The sequence below is a fragment of the Mytilus galloprovincialis genome, chromosome 2, assembly GCF_965363235.1.
Source record: "Mytilus galloprovincialis chromosome 2, xbMytGall1.hap1.1, whole genome shotgun sequence".
Classification (NCBI taxonomy): Eukaryota; Metazoa; Mollusca; class Bivalvia; order Mytilida; family Mytilidae; genus Mytilus; species Mytilus galloprovincialis.
Window position 1 is genome coordinate 86,617,682 of NC_134839.1, and position 19,563 is coordinate 86,637,244.

Genomic DNA, 19,563 nt, shown 5'->3' on the forward strand with positions numbered 1-19,563 from the left:
CTATCTTATGATCATAAACAAGCTTCTGTCAAAATTTGGTAGATATTCAGGATGGTTTAAGAAACTTATTAAAATTTCAAAAACTTAATCCACATCTAGTGAATATAAGTGGACGCCGCCGAAGACGACGGCGACGTCGACGACGGAATGTAGGATCGCCATGTCTCGCTTTTTCGACAAAAGTCGAAGGCTCAACAAAAATAAATATGTATACAGTACATGGGATTTAATCATGTAGCAATTATTTGTAAGATTTTGGAATCAACACTTGTAATTATTTACTAATCACATTTAAATTGGTTTGTATCAACATACCCACATTTGTATTGTTAATACTTTAAATTTCATACATTGTAGCCATATTTGTATTTATAAAAACTTTTAAGTACCCAAATTTTTAATCATTTTATATTTACTTGCCCAACTTTAGTTTTTGTTGTAATTTGAAATAACAGTATATTACATGAAGAGAAATAAAGATAAAGTTATATCATGTATATGGTCATGTTTTGTAAACTCAGAATTGGCAAGTAAATTTAAGACACAATTCAAATATGTTCATAATATGCCAAGTCATCAAGAAGAAAAAATAAGAATGTCGAGAATCTGTCGAGACATTTCATACAAACTTAATATAAATCAGAATTTGTCCAAAAAAATTAAGACACAAGTGATACTTTTTGAGAATGTCGAATAATTGTTAATTCAAATTAAGACAAAATTGTACTTTTCAGACTCTTGGGTTTTTGAAGTGATGGGTGCTGACATAAACAAGATTTTGATTTGTAAAACTTCATCTCAGAAAAAATATGTTTTTAATGGATCTCGCTTTCTCAGTTTATACACTGAATGCTGCTACAGAATACTTTCACTCAAATTTATTGGTCTCTGTACGACTTTTTATTTTCAGGAATAAATGTTTGTTGATTTACTCTAGTTTTTGGGGTTTTTTTCTGTTACTGTTTGTGGATTTTTATGTTATCACTTTGATTTCCGCTATTACTTTTTTTAATTTGATTAGGAATGCAATTCATTGTCATCGAATGAGTTAAATGAGGTAAATGGTGTAATAACTTGACAGCTTTATAATGTACACATTCTATTATGTTTCTTTGTAGCCAACTACTCCGGACCTTTATTCTGAAATACGGCTCCCAAATAACAGATAATCATAGCTTAATTTTACAAAACCTGTTGGAATGTTGCTCCTCTGTAATCTTTATTATTGTACTTTATTTAGCCTTTGTAACTTTTTTTATTTGAGCGTCACTAATGAAACTTTTACAGATGAAACACACAATTTACAATCAATTGTATAGAAATTGATATGTCAGCAACTTATAGTTTTTTAAAGAAAAATTATGGAGTAGAATTATAGATTAGATGTTTTAAGTCAAATTTTAGTAGATTTTTTTGCCGATTTTATGAGCTATCTAAACAAATATTCACTCATATTGAAATAAATAAATCTGTAATATTTCAGATAATAAAAGAGATGAGTGCATTATTTTTTCGATTTTCATTTGTAGTTCAACGAGTCAAGGTTGTATGCAAAGTTTTACTGCAATCTGTGACATAACCCATTTACTGTAAATTGTTTGATGTTCTTGTCTTTTAATTTTCTTAAAGACGATATCGAATCCACTGAATTTGAGCTGGTTGCATAATATAACTTATTAAGAACCGCATGACAGAAGACTCCACATGATAAATAAGCAATTATGTTTATATGCATCGTGATATTCCATAAAGAGAACACAAAAAATGTGGTAGGTATTGTTTCCTTTGTATGAAAATAACACGACAGAATGATCACTGAATATTAACTAGTCTAGTTTATTCATGTTATTTAAACTTAGATGCAGCGTATTTGTGGTACAGGTATTATCATACACAATTTGAAATGATTAACAGCTTCTCATCACAAAACGATTTTATCTTTAATATTATACGCAGCAAAAACAAGGCCTCATTTTAGCCCAAGAAAATAAAATGTTTGATAATGATTTCAAATTGGCACATAATGTTTAGAAATGCATATGGTCAAGAAATATAAATGCAAAACATAAAGATTTTTATCTGACGACGTCACAAATACATTATGATATGTACTGTTTTCACAAAAACGATGCAAAATACAGAATTTATGCAGTTTTCTATCTTTATTTCCATTGTGGAAACATCGTGCACAGCCAAGAAACAACAAAATAATATAACAGAAGCTTTATTTTAACTGTTGACATAATCTCACCAAATATAAAGTTGTTTCTTGGGTGTGCACATACGTTTTCAATCTAAAATATATTTAAGATTTGATGAAAAATGAGGAAAATTACAAACTTTTAGAAAATATGCAAATTAAGTCATGATTTGTTGCCATGGTAATTTGTTATATGACATTTTTTTTCTTGTACCCTGGTTAAGTTTTCAATTATTTAAAAATATGTATGATAACTTTTAATTTGCAGTAATTTTTGGGCCAAATAAGAGCCTTATTGCCCCTACTCCTTTCTTTTAAAGTAAACATTTCCTGTTTATTATACCAACAGTGTAGAGCAAACACCTAGAAAATTAAGAAAAATGCAACATTTTTACGATGTGGTTAAAAATATACCCCAAAATATGTAAATAACACTTCAATATTTTGTTTTTTGTTTGAAGGGCTCAATTTCATATATAAAGCCAAATAGGTATAATTACCAAAACATGTAAATATATGAACAAAAGGACTCTGTCTTAAATAAAGTAGCCAAATCCATCTAGGGTACACTTTGCATGAGGGAGTTAAACCTCAATTACTTAATAATTATTAATCAAATCAAAAACGGAAAATGTAAGAAAAGAATTATATAAATTCTGTCAATACCTAAACACTGACTACTAAGCTGATGATACCCTCGAGAACTATAAGACCACAAGAAGAGGTATCAACCAAGTGTTATAAAAAAAATGAAAAAAAACTTTTTTGAATCAATCTACATCAGGAACGCTGTAAACCGGATATTTGAAAGCGAAAGATGTATGAGAACCAAAACACTCAGAGACTCAAATACTAGTAGCTAAATGGAACCTAAAAATAATAGCCAAATTTATTTTATGTCAACATCACTTGAGTAAACTTAGTTTCTTTATAATTTCCAAATTTCAAACTACATTTTTTAAATATTGTTTGAAATCTTGTGGTCAGAGTCCTGTTTGATCATATAGTTAAGCCATGTGTTAAGGAAGTTATACAACCATGGATTTCACTTAAGTGATTATAAACATCCTGATTATGGCCAACCCAGAAATGTTCGTCGAAAGCAGTAAATTTATAAAGCATTTTATTTATGTGTATGGTAGAACATTTATTTTTTTTTTCTAAAAGTGTGAATATGTTTGGCATTGGGGCAGAAACTTGCTTAGATAAATATAAGGATCTGAAGTTAGACAGAGATGGAGTTCTATAGAACATGATTGGGTAGGGAGTAATTGCTGATTGTATACAGACAACAAAGAACAAAAAGAACAAAACGGTGAATGAGTTGGTAGGAATAGTTTTATAGGGGAAAAAAGTAAATATTATCACCTGTACACCAGTTCCAGAGAAGGGGGAACAAAAGAAAAAAAAGTGAAGTGAAGTTAATTTGAATAGGAAATATGGAAATATTGGAGAGAGAAAGCAATTGTATGATAGGTTAACAAAAACAGAACATTTCGGTTTTAAGTCTGACAAAAAAAAAAACTAATGGAAATTGTTGATAGTAACTCCGATAAAGAGTCAGATTTATTAAATCTAAATTTCCTGTTCACACATGTGTGTAAAAGAGGGACGAAAGATACCAGAGGGACAGTCAAACTCATAAATCGAAAATAAACTGCAACGATATGGCTTAAAATGAAAAAGACAAACAGACAAACAAAAGTACACATGACACAACATAGAAAACTAAAGAATAAGCAACACAAACCCCACCAAAAACTAGGGGTGATCTCAGGAGCTCCGGAAGGGTAAACACCCGTCGTGTTGCTCATGTTATAACAAATCAGGTAAATAGTCTAATTTGGTAGGTCACATTCATGAAAGGGAATGGGTTGTAGTTACTACCTAAGGAACACATCCGATATCATTTGTGAAACCGTTATTCCATAACCGTCAACCAACTCGTGATGGCGTCCGTATAATTTACGAAGTGATGATTTCAACTTCACCATTTGGAACTCTTGGTTTAATAGCTTCCTTGTGAGCAGCAACCCTCTATCAAGAAAATCATGATAGAAAATACAAGCACGGGAATATCGTAGCAATTGGGAGATATATACCCCGTATGCAGGTGCTTCTGGAATGTTGCTACTTAGAAATTGAAAGTTCACAATTGGAAAGCTGAAATCATATCTTTTGTCGTAAAGTTTTGTTTTCAATCGACCCTCATTGTCAATTTCTAGAGGTAAGTCAAGATATAAGGCCGACTTAACTGTATCTGTTGTATCCTTTATCTGTAGGTCGATGGGATAGAAGCCAATGACAGAATTTAGGATTGCTTTGTCTCGGTTTTTCGACAAAAGTCGAAGGCTCGACAACAATGAATGAAAAAGAGTGGCGGGATATATTTCGGCAAAAGGGAACGTAATTTTAGTCAATACAATGTCATCTGAAAATTTGATAATGGCTAGAACTGATATTGCTAGTATAATCAAGGATTTATATTGTAAGATGTCACATCAAATGTATAAAATCCTTGGTGTAATAATTAGTGTCCATGTTTTACATAATGAAGGGATATGTGTTCAAACACATTAGGCTTAAAGAATAGTATGTGATCATAGTGTCTAGAAACACAACTATTTCTCGACAACATCTGTCAATCTTCATTCTTGTATCAAACAAAAATTATACAACATGAATATCTCTGGTTATGTATTTATACATTTTACATACCTTTTTAATTTTTTTTCACATGTATCCCTAGTTCCTATTACAAAACTACTAGAAGTGCAAACAAAATTTTAACGACCCTGAAATACGAGATCTTTTAAACTCATATCAAATTAGTAGGCGAATGAATAATGTTTATTAACCATGCAAATCGAAAGCTACATTTAGTATATTATATGTTGAACATAGCAATGATAAATTGAAAGCTCATGTATACACTTTTAGGATTGTTTTGGCTTTTTATGTTGACTTTGTGACTTTTCCTGCACACCAAGTATGTAGCATTCAAGGGTATTTTGAATGCAATATATTTTAAGTGACCGACTCACGCCGTCTGTACAACACTTTAACATCAATTCTCTGATATTCCCTTCTGATTATGTCCTTCTGCAGTGCCATCTTTTTTTTATTTTTCATCGTTTCCCAAAATTTATTGTAAAATACCTTTTGGTCCGATTCTTCTAGTTGAGCAATTTTGTTGGACATTTTTCAGCTGTAACACAATGATCCTTGAAGGCAATGAACAGGAGTCAATCCAACAACTTGATCAACCATCTCCGGCAAAATTGAGCGTCATATTGGTCAATACCATGTCATCTGAAAGTATAATTATGGCTATAATGGATATTGTTAGTGTAATAAATGGTTTATATACTAAGATATCTTATTATATATATATATTAAATCCATGGTGTTATAATTCGAGATTATTGTCAATGTTTTACATCACAGTTTAATTCTTTTAATTGCTCGCAAATTATCCAAGTTTTTTTTTTTCTATCAATGTATAAAAAAAATCAGATGTGGTATGATAACCGTTCAGACAACTTTTCACAAGAGACCAAAAAATGTTAGCATGTCTGAATGAATTTGGCAGGTAACAATAAAAATTTTACCTGCAATTTCCACAAGAAATCAAGTACCTGTCAGGACATATATCTCGAATATAACCACAAAATAGGCGAATAGAGAATAATTACCTCAATTTACAAAATAAATTTCCTAGTATTAAAAATAAAGTAAAAGTAGGCAAAACAAAAAATAGAATAGAAAATTACGGGGTATTACACCATAAACAATAGGGTATTACAGATGACAAAATTATATGAAAATTAAACTCGTCAAAGTAATTTAAGTTAAAATATTTGGTACCACCTAAAAATACAAGACTCGTCAGAGTTAAGAAATGACTTCCCAGTACCTTATGGACAAGAAAAAACACTATTTAACCCTTCATACTGGTATTCAAGAGTTAACGAGGTGCACATAATGACCGACAAAATAAAATTCTGAACCAATAGCCAGTTCATCGGCACTGGCGTTAAATTTCAGGTATTATTTGAATGAAATTTGCTGTCATAACATTGTTTGAAAATCAGTTTATTTAAAGTAGGAAATGTGTTTCCGCTATGCATAATTCTAATTATTTGTCGGTGATTTGCTTTTCTTTTGGTTAGTTTTGATTTTGGTGTTTTAAATATTTTTGGCTCTGGAGATCACCAAAAACTTAAAGATATCTGCTGCAGAACAGTTGGCACCGTTAATTTTATTTAACATTTTATTATTATTATTAAGAAGTAAAATAACAAAAATACAAAACTCCAAAGGAAAATTCAAAACTGAAATTCCGTAATGGCAAATCAAAATCAAAAGCTCAAACAAAACAAATTTAGTCTAATGGATAACAACTGTCATATTCTTGAATTGGTACATGAAATTTATTATGAAGAAAATGGTGGATTAAACCTGGTTTAATAGCTAGCTAAACCTTTCAATTTTATGGCAGTCGCATTACTTTCCATTATATTGACAACGATGTGTGAACAAGACAAACTAGGTAAGACTATAGTGCGTGTTGTTTTCAAATATTAGTACTATCCTGAGGTTGACTGAACACAAGATACATACGAATTTACTTTCGAGTGATACATTTTCACGGATTGTTCTTAAATAACATGATAAACACAAAAGGATATCACTGGTGATGTACAAAAAACTAATGTTTTAACAAAATTCATCTGAGAACAAAAGTGATTGTACCATCCTTAACGTATCTCCCCTTGAATGACTGCAACCAGCTAACCTCTCCGTTTGTCTTTCAGTCTAAAGAGTATATAAGATTATTTACATGTATTTCTCAAACCCCAAACAACTTCCATGTGTATTGTTAGGTTTCCCAAAACCTCCAATGATCGAACTTTTAGTTACTGATAGAGAATGAAGATGTTTTCTTGATGAACCAAGTGAAACATTTGATGGATCTAAAATTGGTCACAGAAGATGCATTTAACCCACAAAAATAAATACCTCAACCTGAACAGGAGTTTTGAAGTAAAAAAAGAAAGTATATATTTAAACGTTTGAAGTTCGTTGATCAGTGTAGAGAACCTGCATCAGACAATTACACGTCTTTAAAGCAATAAGGAAGAAAACCTATGTATCTGCTTGGAAAGAATTTGATTTCAATTTTTAACTCATCAAACATACTAGGCTTATAATTTTGAAAGCTAGACGCGTGTTGCGTCTACAAAAGACTCGTCAGTGGTCCTTGAATAAAATAATTTAAATGGTAAAATAAAATTAACTGATGCAGTGAAAATGAAAAATGATATAGGAGTATACCCGACATTAAATAAAATAAAAGTGATTCAAAGAAGGGTAATAAATAAGGTAATAGAAGAAATGTTTGAGTCTAAGGTCATTAAAAAGTTCGAGTTACTTTAATGATTTTCTTTTTTGATGGATACAAAAACGGTTTGTAAGAGATATGGGACTGAGAATTTCATAATTGTTCAACCGATTTAACATCTTAATCTTGATTGATGACATTATTGCGCAAGTAGGAAAATTTAAGCTTTTAGCCTTATCATTTTGGACTTAAAAAGTGATTACTGGCAGGTCAAATAAGAAAAATAAAAATAAAAACACTATATTTGCTGGTTAAAAAATTTGTGATCCCAGGATATTATCAAAACTTTTATTACGTTTGATTTTTGTTCACAAATGCCAGTGACAATTGTATCAGAGCATGCTTGACACAATATATGATGCTCACGATAAGTAAATATCAATCTACTTCATATTCAAAATGCTAAGTCATTTGCAATACTGTGCAATTGAAGATTTCTTCTTGAAACTCTTCAAAAATTAAAAATTTGAAACATCTAGAAAAAATATTAAACCCTTAAAAATGGAAAAAAAATAACACCCTCCCCCCCCCTTTTCATGTTACTGAGATATCATGACACCAAATCGCCTGCACTGTATCCGGCACGCTAGTCCACTCGAGCACCTGGGCTTCACAAATAAAGCTTTCGGTGGCCAGGTGTTACCTTTCCTCGTCAGTTTTAATCTAGCGTCGTAATACAGTACATGATATATAAGGCATGAAGATGGATTAGTTACAGATCAGCTGAAATATCTATAGTAAAGGATCCTACAAATTAATGTAAGATACAGTCACAGAAATAATGATATTTATAAGTACGTCTTACAGATCTAACTTTGTTGGTTTGGTGTTTATGTATATAGAAAAAATCTTCCTGGTCTATCCACAATCTTGATTGATGTCAAGGTCAGATGACACCTGCCATTTGGACATGTACACCTTACAATAATTCCATACACCAAATATACTAGACCTATTGCTTATAGTATCTGATATGGAATTGACCACCAGAACTTAACCTCATTCACTGATTCATAAAAAATAAGGTTGAGGTCACATGAAAACTGTCTGACTGGCATGAGGACCTTGCAAGGTACGCACATACCAAATATAGTTATCCTATTGCTCATAATAAGAGAGAAATTAACACTAAAAAAAAATACAACTTTTTTTTCAAGTAATCACTGAACCATGAAAATGAGGTTAAGGACAATGGACATGTGACAGACGGAAACTTCGTGACATGAGGCATCTATATAAAAAGTATGAAGCATCCAGGTCTTCCACCTTCTAAAATATTAAGCTTTTAAAAAGTTGGCTAACGCTCTACTGCCGCCAGATCACTATCCCTTTGTCAAGGTTGAAAATTAAGGTTTTAAAAGACTTAATTTGAATGTGTTTTGATAAATATCACTATCATACCACTTTTGGCTCCTTGAATATGTAAATCAAAAAGTATTATCACTACCAAATGACATACTCCGATGTTAAATATATAAGACTGTCATACATTGGGATTTTTTATTTTGTCTATTTGTTTGCATCAGGTCTTCAAACCCAAAACTGCAAAAAACAAAAAAAAGTCTAAAAAGATATATTTTGAGGTCTTGTCACAAATATATAGATATGTGTGAAAACTTTCCCCTAAAATGTGTAAAATATATATATATCTTCTTTTTTTTTTTGGGGGGGGGGGGGGGGGGGTGGTTAAGCTTTGCTTTTATCTATTTTGTTCAAAAAAAGAAATAAATGACCATTTAAATCACATATGACTTCTTAGTGACATCACAAGTTGACTTTTGGAACCAAAGTGTCAAAATTATATGATTTTTTTTCAATTAAATATACATAAATTTGAATGGCTCAACTATTTTCTATTACACAGAGGTATACGTAACAATTGACTTCATTTATTTACAATTTCAGGTTCCAAATAGTTGCTCTAATTTCATACCTCCTTCTTTAAAAGGAACAGTATTGAGTAGTTTGACAATACAAAATAAAAGTAACCAATAACATATATATTTTTATTACAAACACGCCTAGATTTTCTGAACCTAATTTAACAGTTATCTTGTTTAACATCACAATGGAGACTGTAACAGAAATGACATATCTGATCCAACTTTATACTCCACTGGATCTTTTCCTCTGAAAAAATAAATATATATAAAAGATCATTATCATTTGGAACAGCTTATGGTTAAGGAAGATCATTGGTATTATATTTCATCAGATAGAATTTTCTTATACTCTGTCAGAATATAGATTTTCCAATGCTTTTCCAAAAAATTTACTAAAAAGTGTGGGTCAATCTGCAGTTTTTCAAACTACCAATCATGCAAAAATTCTTTCTTGTGAATCAAAAGAAATTTATGAGATAAAATTTTTAAAATGAAAAAATAAAAGATAGGTTATAAAATATGACTTAAAGAAAATATATGACATAACAAGCAACTGTGCAAAAGTGAAAGTAAGTAGTACGTGTTTAATGAGGAAAAATTCTGGAAATACAAGTGAAATTAATAAATGAAAGCTATTACTAAAAGAATTACTGTCAATATAATCCTGGCACAACAACATGTAACGATCTTCATGCTGAAACAATGTATCTTGCATACCAAAAAAAAACGTGTTTTATTATGTACCTGACAAAAAGTTTGGCATCTGTTTTTCCCAGCAGTGTTGCTTTTTTATCCTCTACAAGTAACATGCATCCTTCACGTAACCCCTTAAAAATGAATAACACATATTACTATAATACTTCAAAATGCAGAAATTATTAAGTTTAGTATTTACATTCATATTGAAAAATCAAATTCAAAAATACTGTAGCCCTTTGGAGTTTTCACAATAAATCTTAGGTGTAAAATTTATTGTAAGTCTAAAATATTCCTTAACAATTCAACTAAATATTTTTATTGTTAGATTAATTTTACACTTAAGATTTTTTGTGAAAAGGACTATAGTCAGTTGAATTCATAAAGGCTCATCAGTATGGATAGTATTCATGTTTTCCAAAGTAAGATAATTATATCGGTAAACCAGTGGGAAATTATCTTACAAGATTATTGATAACAACAATATTTTAAGGGGAAATAAAAACTTTAGGATGTAGTGTCAGGGTGGGTGTGATAATAACAACATGCCAACTACAACGTAAGGAAGAAATCAAACAAGGATGGAAAATAAGTAAATGTGTTTTTTTTTAAATCATTTCCCTTCTTCTAATTTATTTAAAAATCTATCAGTTGTTCTAATGGTCTTCTGATACTAATAACTTATGAAAACTGGTTCCTAACAAAATAAGCTTACCAAAACTGGAGGAGAATCTTCATATTCGTGGAATTGTTTAATTCTTTGTTCTCTAGTCTCCTGAAATGAAAATAAGTTCACATTTAAAACCTTTCATCTTTTGTTGTCTGGCAAAAACTATACAATGAATAAATCTGCAACAAGGCAATAGTTTAACTGTTTTAAAAAAAAACTGAGACGATAATTTCATGGAAGGCTACTTTCAAATCCAATAACAAATAAACTCATCATAGATACCAGGATTAAATGTTGTATATATACCAGATACGTGTTTCATCTACAAAAGACTCATCAGTGACACTCTATTCCAAAAAAGTTAAAAAGGACAAACAAAGTATGAAGTTGAAGAGCATTGATGACCAAAATTCCTAAAAGTTTTGCTAAATACAGCTAAGGTTATCTCTTCCTGAGGTAGAAAAGCCTTAGTATTTCAAAAACAGTTAATTTATTGATATAACCACATCAATGATAATTCATCTCAGCACAGAAGTACTGACTACTGGGCTTGTGATACCCTCGGGGAATTAATGTTTATTTATGAAAATTTAATAAAAATATGAAAAAAACAGACTTTGTTCCATAATCAAACATCAATAGTTATAAATGAAATGCTTTTTTCAATAGTCTCAAAAATTAAAGGGTTGTATTGTGTTTGATAGATATCTATAGCAGAACTGTCTGTGCAATCTTAAAACTTTTCTGAATATTAAAAAGATAATATGTTAATTAACAAATGGGAACCATCCCCTTGTGATTTTTGTAAAGAGTTCTTTAACAATGAGCATGTCAACACTTACTTTTACTAATTTACATGTTTTTTTTTTCAAAATATACAATGACAACATACTCTTATCTAAATATTAGAAAAATAAAAAAAAAATAAGAACCAAGCAAAACTACATAAAACTCCATTTTTTGTGTAATGCTTACAAAATATAATTTGTCTGTCCAGAAGGTAGTTTATATTTTTTTTAAATGACAAGATATATATATACACCAGTTTATCACAAAGTATAACAACAAATGATCATACATATATGTGTTGTTTATATATGTACTCCAAAACTAATTTAGTAAGTTTATTTATAACAGAATCTTATGTCCACATTATATCCATTGATTTTGTAAATTATCAGTATCTCTGATTGGAGTCAATACCTACACCCATATGTGTATTATTAGCATCTGGTTCCATGTAGTGTGGATTGATGTTAAAGGGTACCAGTTTGAGGGCATCAAATGATGGTGGATAAACTATTGGCATATCATTTGTTGTCTTGATGCTGTCTGTTGCTACATTACTTCCAGCACTAGACCCTATATATGGTATGCCATCCTACAAACAAAGAGTATATCAATGAGAGTCTTCATTGGGTTTAAGGAATACATTTAAAAAAAATATTGGTAAACTATCATAGAATAGTGAAAACCATAACAAAACAAGAAAGTATCCATGGATGCCACATGGGCACTATCATTTTTATGTTCAGTGGACCTTGAAATTGGGGTCAAAACTCTTATTTTGGCATTACAATTAGAAAGATCATATATTAGGGAACATGGTCCTAAGTTTCAAGTTGATTAAACTTCAATTTCATCAAAAACTACCTTGACCAAAAACTTTAACTGAAGCGGGACATAAAATCGGGCATAAACAGTCAGGTTTTCTTAGTACCGGTATCAAAATCAAAAACAGTCAAACAGCATTTAAAATTGGTACTTTAAAGTTTTTAAATTACACTATAATATTAAAGTACACTATAGTAACAAAATCAAATACAGTCAAACAGCATTTAAAGCTGTTACTTAAAAAAAAATTAAAGTGCACTATGTCTATAAATTCCTTACCTCTAAAACTCTATTTCTGATTGCTTCCACAATTTTTTCATCATAAAGTGTCTTCAAAAGTCGGAATGTATTACCCCCACCTGTTGGTAAAGAACAAAAATAAATACAAATAAAAGTTAATATATCCAATAGAATTTGTTCCAATAGGAAATTGAAATACCAAAAATAATAGTTCTATTTTTAAAAGGAATTTCTTTTTTTAAGAGACTTCAATTCATGAAACAAATATATTTTATCATAGCGGTATACTATCCAGAAAAAAGAAAGGTTTCTCTAAAGGAAAATAATTTAGAAAAAAAATTGTATTCATTACATGGCATGACTCCTGGATGGTTAAATCAGCAATATTGAAAAAAATGCTATTAACTTGGAAATCATGATGGTGCTTCACATCTCTTTTTAGGAAGTTAATTATATAAAAAGTTCAGTTTGGTGTATATTATAATGGATTTGAACTTCCTAAGTTAATCTATAACTAATGTTTCTTGCATGTTCTGAGCATTCTAAGAACTACTACTACAACATTGTACAAGGAAGGTAGTAATAAGTTTTTGGTAGTAAATATAAGATAAAGGAATATATTAAATACCAATAAATATGGCTTGAGCTTGATTTACTGCTCCTAAAGCATCTGGCTGTTGGTGAATACTTTGTACATCATATCCTGGAGGTAGAAAAAACAATATGATTTTAGTGGGAAAAGAAAGATGTGGGTATATATCAATGTGACAGTAACCCTAAAACACAATACTACAAAAACTCTTAAATGTACATGTATATATATATATCAGGGGTATCTGATTAAATGTACATGTATATATATATATCAGGGGTATCTGATTAAATGTACATGTATATATATATCAGTGATATCTGATTAAATGTACATGTATATATATATATCAGGGGTATCTGATTAAATGTGCATGTATATATATATATATATATATCAGTGATATCTGATTAAATGTACATGTACATTCATATTTATAAAGCTCTCATATAAATATTTACACACAGACAAGCTTTATTTTGAAAAGTCTTCTTATTCTTAAATTCTTAATTACTGAAAATGTTAGTTATTGGGACATTGGTAGATTCTTCAAATGGACAGATTTATTTTTCAATGTAACAAAAAAACATTGCACTTTTCATGTTTTTCAAATGCATGTACAAGAGTTGGAATAATTCATGTTATTATTTTGGCTGTAGTCAATACTCTTATGCTCTTTCTCCTTCCATTAAATTCTTACCAAAAGATGTGAATGCTTCCTTAGCCTTTCCAGCATACCAATCTCTGTCATGAAGTGCATATGGAACAAACAACACAGTTTTAACTTTGCTACAAAGAGAAGGAAAAAACAATATTATTTCTGATTTAGGCAGCAAAAATGCCTTTTGAATTGAATTCTGCAACTTATTATGAATAACTGAACTGAAAAGATTACACTTTAAAACTACAAATACAGATTTTCAATCTATTAAAAGATAGAATTTTCGTACCTTCACTATCACTTCAAATGGCTTGGACAAAAAACTGTTTATCAATTTATTTAGGATTGTAGTGAGATCTGTGAATAATCTCAATATCTTTTCTAACATTGATTTTGTTTTGAATATTGTCCACCAGAATATGTTACATACATCATGTACATATTTGTACACCTTTATAGTATAAAAAATTTATAATTTTGGCATTGCACAAGTTCATCCTTTTTCTCAGACTGTTTTTGACATCTTCGTACTTAATATTCTGGAGAACATAATTGAATTATTAGTGAAGAAAAGGCTTCAGTGCTACATAGGTACAATTAAGTTATATTTATGAAAATTGTATGAGCTTTAATATGCACTGCAGTGTTGAAAACCAAAAAAAAAAAAAAAACAGCGATACACAATACTGAAATCCCTTGGGCTACCCTATTAAATGCCTATGGTTAAGTCTGAATTCTACTTTCACTTTGTTTTTTTTTGTACAATTTTTAACACTTATAATTGTATTTACTCAGAGAGAAATTGTTTTATCTGTTCTTTACAATGTCCTAGATATCCTCCGTCATATAATGTTGAATTGGATATCAACAATAATCGCCTCATGACAAAAGAATAAGTTAAAACTTAGTGGGTGTAATCAAGGTATCAACTGAATTGAGTTACGCCCCCTTTAGTGAGACTTCCGCTTTCACTTTCCCTTAACTACGGCGGGAACAAACTATCAGTCTATAATTTGGTGGTATTAATTAGGTATTTACTGGCATAAGAAAACTAAATCTTCAGTATAAATGGTTTCATTTTCACCAGTGGTACGATGAAAAAAAAACTCGGGGTTGTGTGAACATGACACGTTTACAAATATTGTATTTGCCCATATCATGCCATCTGTTATCTGAGCTTGAGACTGATCATAGGCGGATCCATGGGGAGCCCCCCCCCCCCCCCCCCCCCCTCGTGGAAAAATTTGGTTCATTCTATAGGGAATCATTGAAGCATGACTGGAGCGGGCTCCCTCTTGGGTAAGTCAATTGAGTTGATGGATCAATAAATGTTCGATTATTACAATAATATCGAAAATAAAATAACACCTACCTCGAATTTCCTTTTTTAATGTTAATTTTATCCGAATTTGAATCGTAGAGCTAACGTATTAACCTCCAGTTTGTAAGTTTTCATTTGTATGACGTCACGTTTAGCCATGACGTCTTTGTGCAAAAATCATTCATGAAGTTTCGCGGAATTTGTTTGTTTGTCAAATTTGAACATTTTTTCGAGCTTTAACGTATCATTTCTTTTTGTAATGCATTAGAATCTGAATAACAGTACTGAAGTTGAAGAGTTGCCACTGTCAATTTTGATTTCATGTTCTCAAATATCCATTTTAATGTCTCCGCTACGCATCCCCAGTAAAACAGCATTTGCGACCGTCAAATCGACCATTGACGGTGGCAACTCTTCAACTACAGTACTGTCATTCCTTATTTGTCCGGAAGATATTTACTATGAAAAACACCTTATTGCTATTCCCACTTTCTTACTTGAACTTTTGGCGTCATACAACAGAGGGGCATTATGTTTTCTGGTCTGTGCATCCGTCTGTTCGTCTGTGTCCGTCTGTCTGTCCTGTTTCAGGTTAAAGTTTTTGGTCAAGGTAGTTTTTGATGAAGTTAAAGTCAGATCAACTTATAACTTAGTACACATGTTCCCTATGATACGATCTTTCTACTTTTAATGCCAAATAAGATTTTTGACCCCAATTTCACGGTCCACTGAACATAGAAAATGAAAGTGCAAGTTTCAGGTTAAAGTTTTTGGTCAAGGTTGTTTTTGAGGAATTTGAAGTCCAATCATCTGGAAACTTATTACACATGTTCCTTATGATATGATCTTTCTAATTTAAATGCCAAATTAGATTTTTATCCCACTTTCAAGGTCCACTGAATATAGAAAATGATAGTGCTAGTGGGGCATCCGTGTACTGTGGAAACATTCTTGTTCTTTGTGCGTCAGATGTTTTCTATTAGGATGTCAATATTTTACAAGAACTTTTGTGATGATCAGTAATGGATGACAAAATAGTGATAAGGTGTCCACAGATGTGAAAAAGTGTCCTTTAAACAAGAAAACTAACTGCCTGATTGATGTACAACACAACAAAAGCAAACAACAATTAAAGGATACTGACTTGGGACACTTTGTTAAGTTGTCCATTTAAAAAAAAAAAGAAGCCTTTACCATATTTTTCTGTCTAATTTGAATAGATTGATACAAACAAAATGTTATATTCTGTATTGTATTTTGTTGCAGGAAAATGGATGAAGAACCTATGGAGATGTCTCCTGATGGAAACAGAAATAAAAGTTACTACCAAGGATTCCATGATAACAGTAATTCAGATATGGATGTGGACACATCCCATGATAGGTCATATTCTTCTCCTTATGTTAATAACTTTTCTTTTCATAATATGAGTGCTACTATATCAACTTCATCTCCATATAAAAGTGAGGCTAAGTACTTCCATCAGGCAGGAGAGTCAGTAAAGCCATTAGGAATGAGACCACTTATAGCACCAAAAAAGAATCAAGAAAAAAAAATAAGCAATCTACATAAAGATGAAAATTTGAACACTCTTCTATCAGAATCAAATAAACTTATAAAATCATCTTTAGAGAAAAAAAAATCTAGATCTAAGAGTAAAGAAATGTCTCCAAGAGAAAAACGTGTAAACAGACGAAAATCTGGAAATCAGTATGATGGACGAAGAAAGTTTTATGGATGGTTGTTCCTGGCTGTTTTATTTGCACTTCTTTCAACATTCATAGTAATCCATCAGAAATGTCATATACATATGGATGTAAATAAATTTGAACATGTGTTTGATGAAAATGTATTTGGTCAGCATATTGCCAAACATGCTTTGACAACAACACTTAAAAATATTTCTTTACGAATGCAGAATGACACAAAATTGTCAACCAACCCTCTTGTTTTTTCTTTTCATGGTTGGACAGGAGTTGGCAAAAATTTTGTGACCAAACAGTTGCTCTATGGCTTTGATAATGCTAGAGTGACAACTTTCCTTATTCCTCTTCATTTTCCTCATAAATCACAGGACAAGGAATATAAAATAAATATTCAGAAATGGGTGAAAGGAAACATAACTTTGTGTTATGTAAATATGTTTGTTTTCGATGAAATGGATAAAGCAACACCTGGTCTCTTAGAAGGGCTTCTTTCTGTCATGAAAGATATTCAGAGAATTGAAATGGAAAAAACATGGATTATATTTTTATTCTTAAGCAATTCTAGAGGTCATCAAATTAATAATTACCTTTTCACAGAAATGAAATCTGGGAAAAAACGAAATGATATCACCTTTGAGGAAATTCTTCCTGTTTTGACTAATCTTGATTCCAGTGATGAGTGGTATAAAGACTTCCATAAGCAGGGTTTGATTCATACATTTGTACCTTTTCTTCCACTTAATAAATATCATGTGCACCAGTGCATTGAAAAAGATATCATCAAGAAGGGGAGCCGACCTACCACAGAATTAATAAACAGTATCTCAGAAGAAATGCATTATATTCAGCCAGTATCAGATCATGTTCCGTACTCTTTGACGGGATGTAAAAGGGTTTCAGACAAAGTGGACATTCATATTTAAATTTCTGTGATAAACTGATGTTCATATATATATATATATGTCATGTATGTATAAAATGTAAAAATTTTCATATCTGTTTATAAAATATGATGCATTTAATTGCAATTGAAATTAATGATTAAGGACTAGAAAATGTGGATTTTTTTGTTTGATTGTAATATGAATAATAGATGAAAAATATTTGATATTCTTTAATTATTTCCAAACTAAGAAAGTGAGGTATTAAAAAAAGGAGATGTGGTATGATTGCTAATGAGACAATCATCAACCTGAGTTCAAATGAAAGTGAATGTAAGAAATTAAAGTCCACTGTACAGCTTTCAAAAATGAGGAATAAACATACAGTTTAGTCATTATGAAAGGCTCTGACACTAAAATCGTGAAACAATTGAAACAAGAAAAACTAGTGGCCTTATTTATAACAAATTAATTAACTAAAAACAATTATAACCCACATGAACCAATGACAACCACTGTCAGAACTACAGGCTCCTGACTTGGGACAGGTGCATAAAGAATGTGATAGGGTTAAACATTTTTGTGAGTGCTCAACTTTTCCCCAATCTGGGACAGTGGTGTAATAGCACAACATAAGAACAAACTATAAAAATTAGTTGCAATTGGCTAATCTTAAAAGATTGGTACACCTAACATAAGAACATAAGACACACATTAAGAAGAACCAAAGTAAGAGTACTTGCAGTTGCTGAAAGTTAGTTCATAGCCAATTACAACTAATAGATAAAAAAAATTGTCCCAGATTATAGCATCAACTAGTAAACATGCAACAGATTTAGTGTAATGATGTCATAAACACTTGACCTTGTACATTGCCAAATTTAAAGTCAACAGTTTATAATAATTGATAGGATGAAGGATCATGAGTTCTAACTTTTTCAATGGCTATTTTTGCAATTGCTTATACATATACTGTCACCAGTAAAAAGAAACTTTTAAGCTACCATAGCTAGATGTTTCAGTTTTTGTTCATCGATCATTCTTTTTAATTATTCGTTTCATATATTTGTTGATAAGTACCACGACACAGTTGGTCCTCAATGCTTATGGTATTAAGTACCATTATTAGTGGATTGTTAGTTTTTTATGGTCCCACTCTCACTGGCATGTTCATTCCTGATAAAACAACTGCCAGTGGACTTACATCCTGATGGTACCAGTAACAAGTAACTCTTAATAGTTGATACCAATGCTAGTCAGCTGTTAGTCTGATGGTACAACTGTAAGTTAACTGTTAATATGATGGTATCATTGCTAGTGAACTGTTAATCTTATGATACCACTGCTAATGAACTGTAAATAGTTGGTACCAATGCTAGTGAACTGTAAGTCTGGTGGTACAACTGTAAGTGAACTGTTAATATGATGGTACCACTACTAGTCTGATAGTTCAACGCTACGGCTAGTGAACTAACAAACTGATGGTACCACTGCTAGTGAACTGTTAATCTGATGGTACCACTACTAGTGAACTGATAATAGTTGGTCCAATGCTAGTGAACTAAGTCTGATGGTACAACTGCTAATCCGATAGTACCACTGCTAGTGAACTGTTAATAGTTGGAGTTAATGCTAGTGGACTGTAAGTCTGATGGTACAACTGTAAGTGAACTGTTAATATGATGGTACCATCGC

The 19,563-nt window shown here is 31.1% G+C and overlaps 2 protein-coding genes across 2 annotated transcripts; one reads left to right on the forward strand and one right to left on the reverse strand.

Moving 5' to 3' along the window:
• Positions 1-9,596: 9,596 nt before the first annotated feature.
• On the reverse strand, positions 9,597-14,920 carry LOC143064711 (alpha-aspartyl dipeptidase-like). The gene is made up of 8 exons (XM_076237744.1): positions 14,752-14,920; positions 14,000-14,088; positions 13,336-13,410; positions 12,747-12,826; positions 12,061-12,234; positions 10,899-10,958; positions 10,232-10,314; positions 9,597-9,734 (listed from the first exon to the last, which is right to left on the reverse strand). The coding sequence occupies exons 1-8, from the start codon at positions 14,841-14,843 to the stop codon at positions 9,668-9,670; spliced, it is 720 nt and encodes a 239-aa protein (XP_076093859.1). The 5' UTR covers positions 14,844-14,920; the 3' UTR covers positions 9,597-9,667.
• Positions 14,921-15,184: 264 nt separating this feature from the next.
• On the forward strand, positions 15,185-18,090 carry LOC143064710 (torsin-1A-like). Its single transcript, XM_076237743.1, has 2 exons — positions 15,185-15,259; positions 16,548-18,090. Exon 2 carries the CDS (start codon positions 16,552-16,554, stop codon positions 17,908-17,910), a length of 1,359 nt encoding a protein of 452 aa, XP_076093858.1. The 5' UTR covers positions 15,185-15,259; positions 16,548-16,551; the 3' UTR covers positions 17,911-18,090.
• Positions 18,091-19,563: the final 1,473 nt, after the last annotated feature.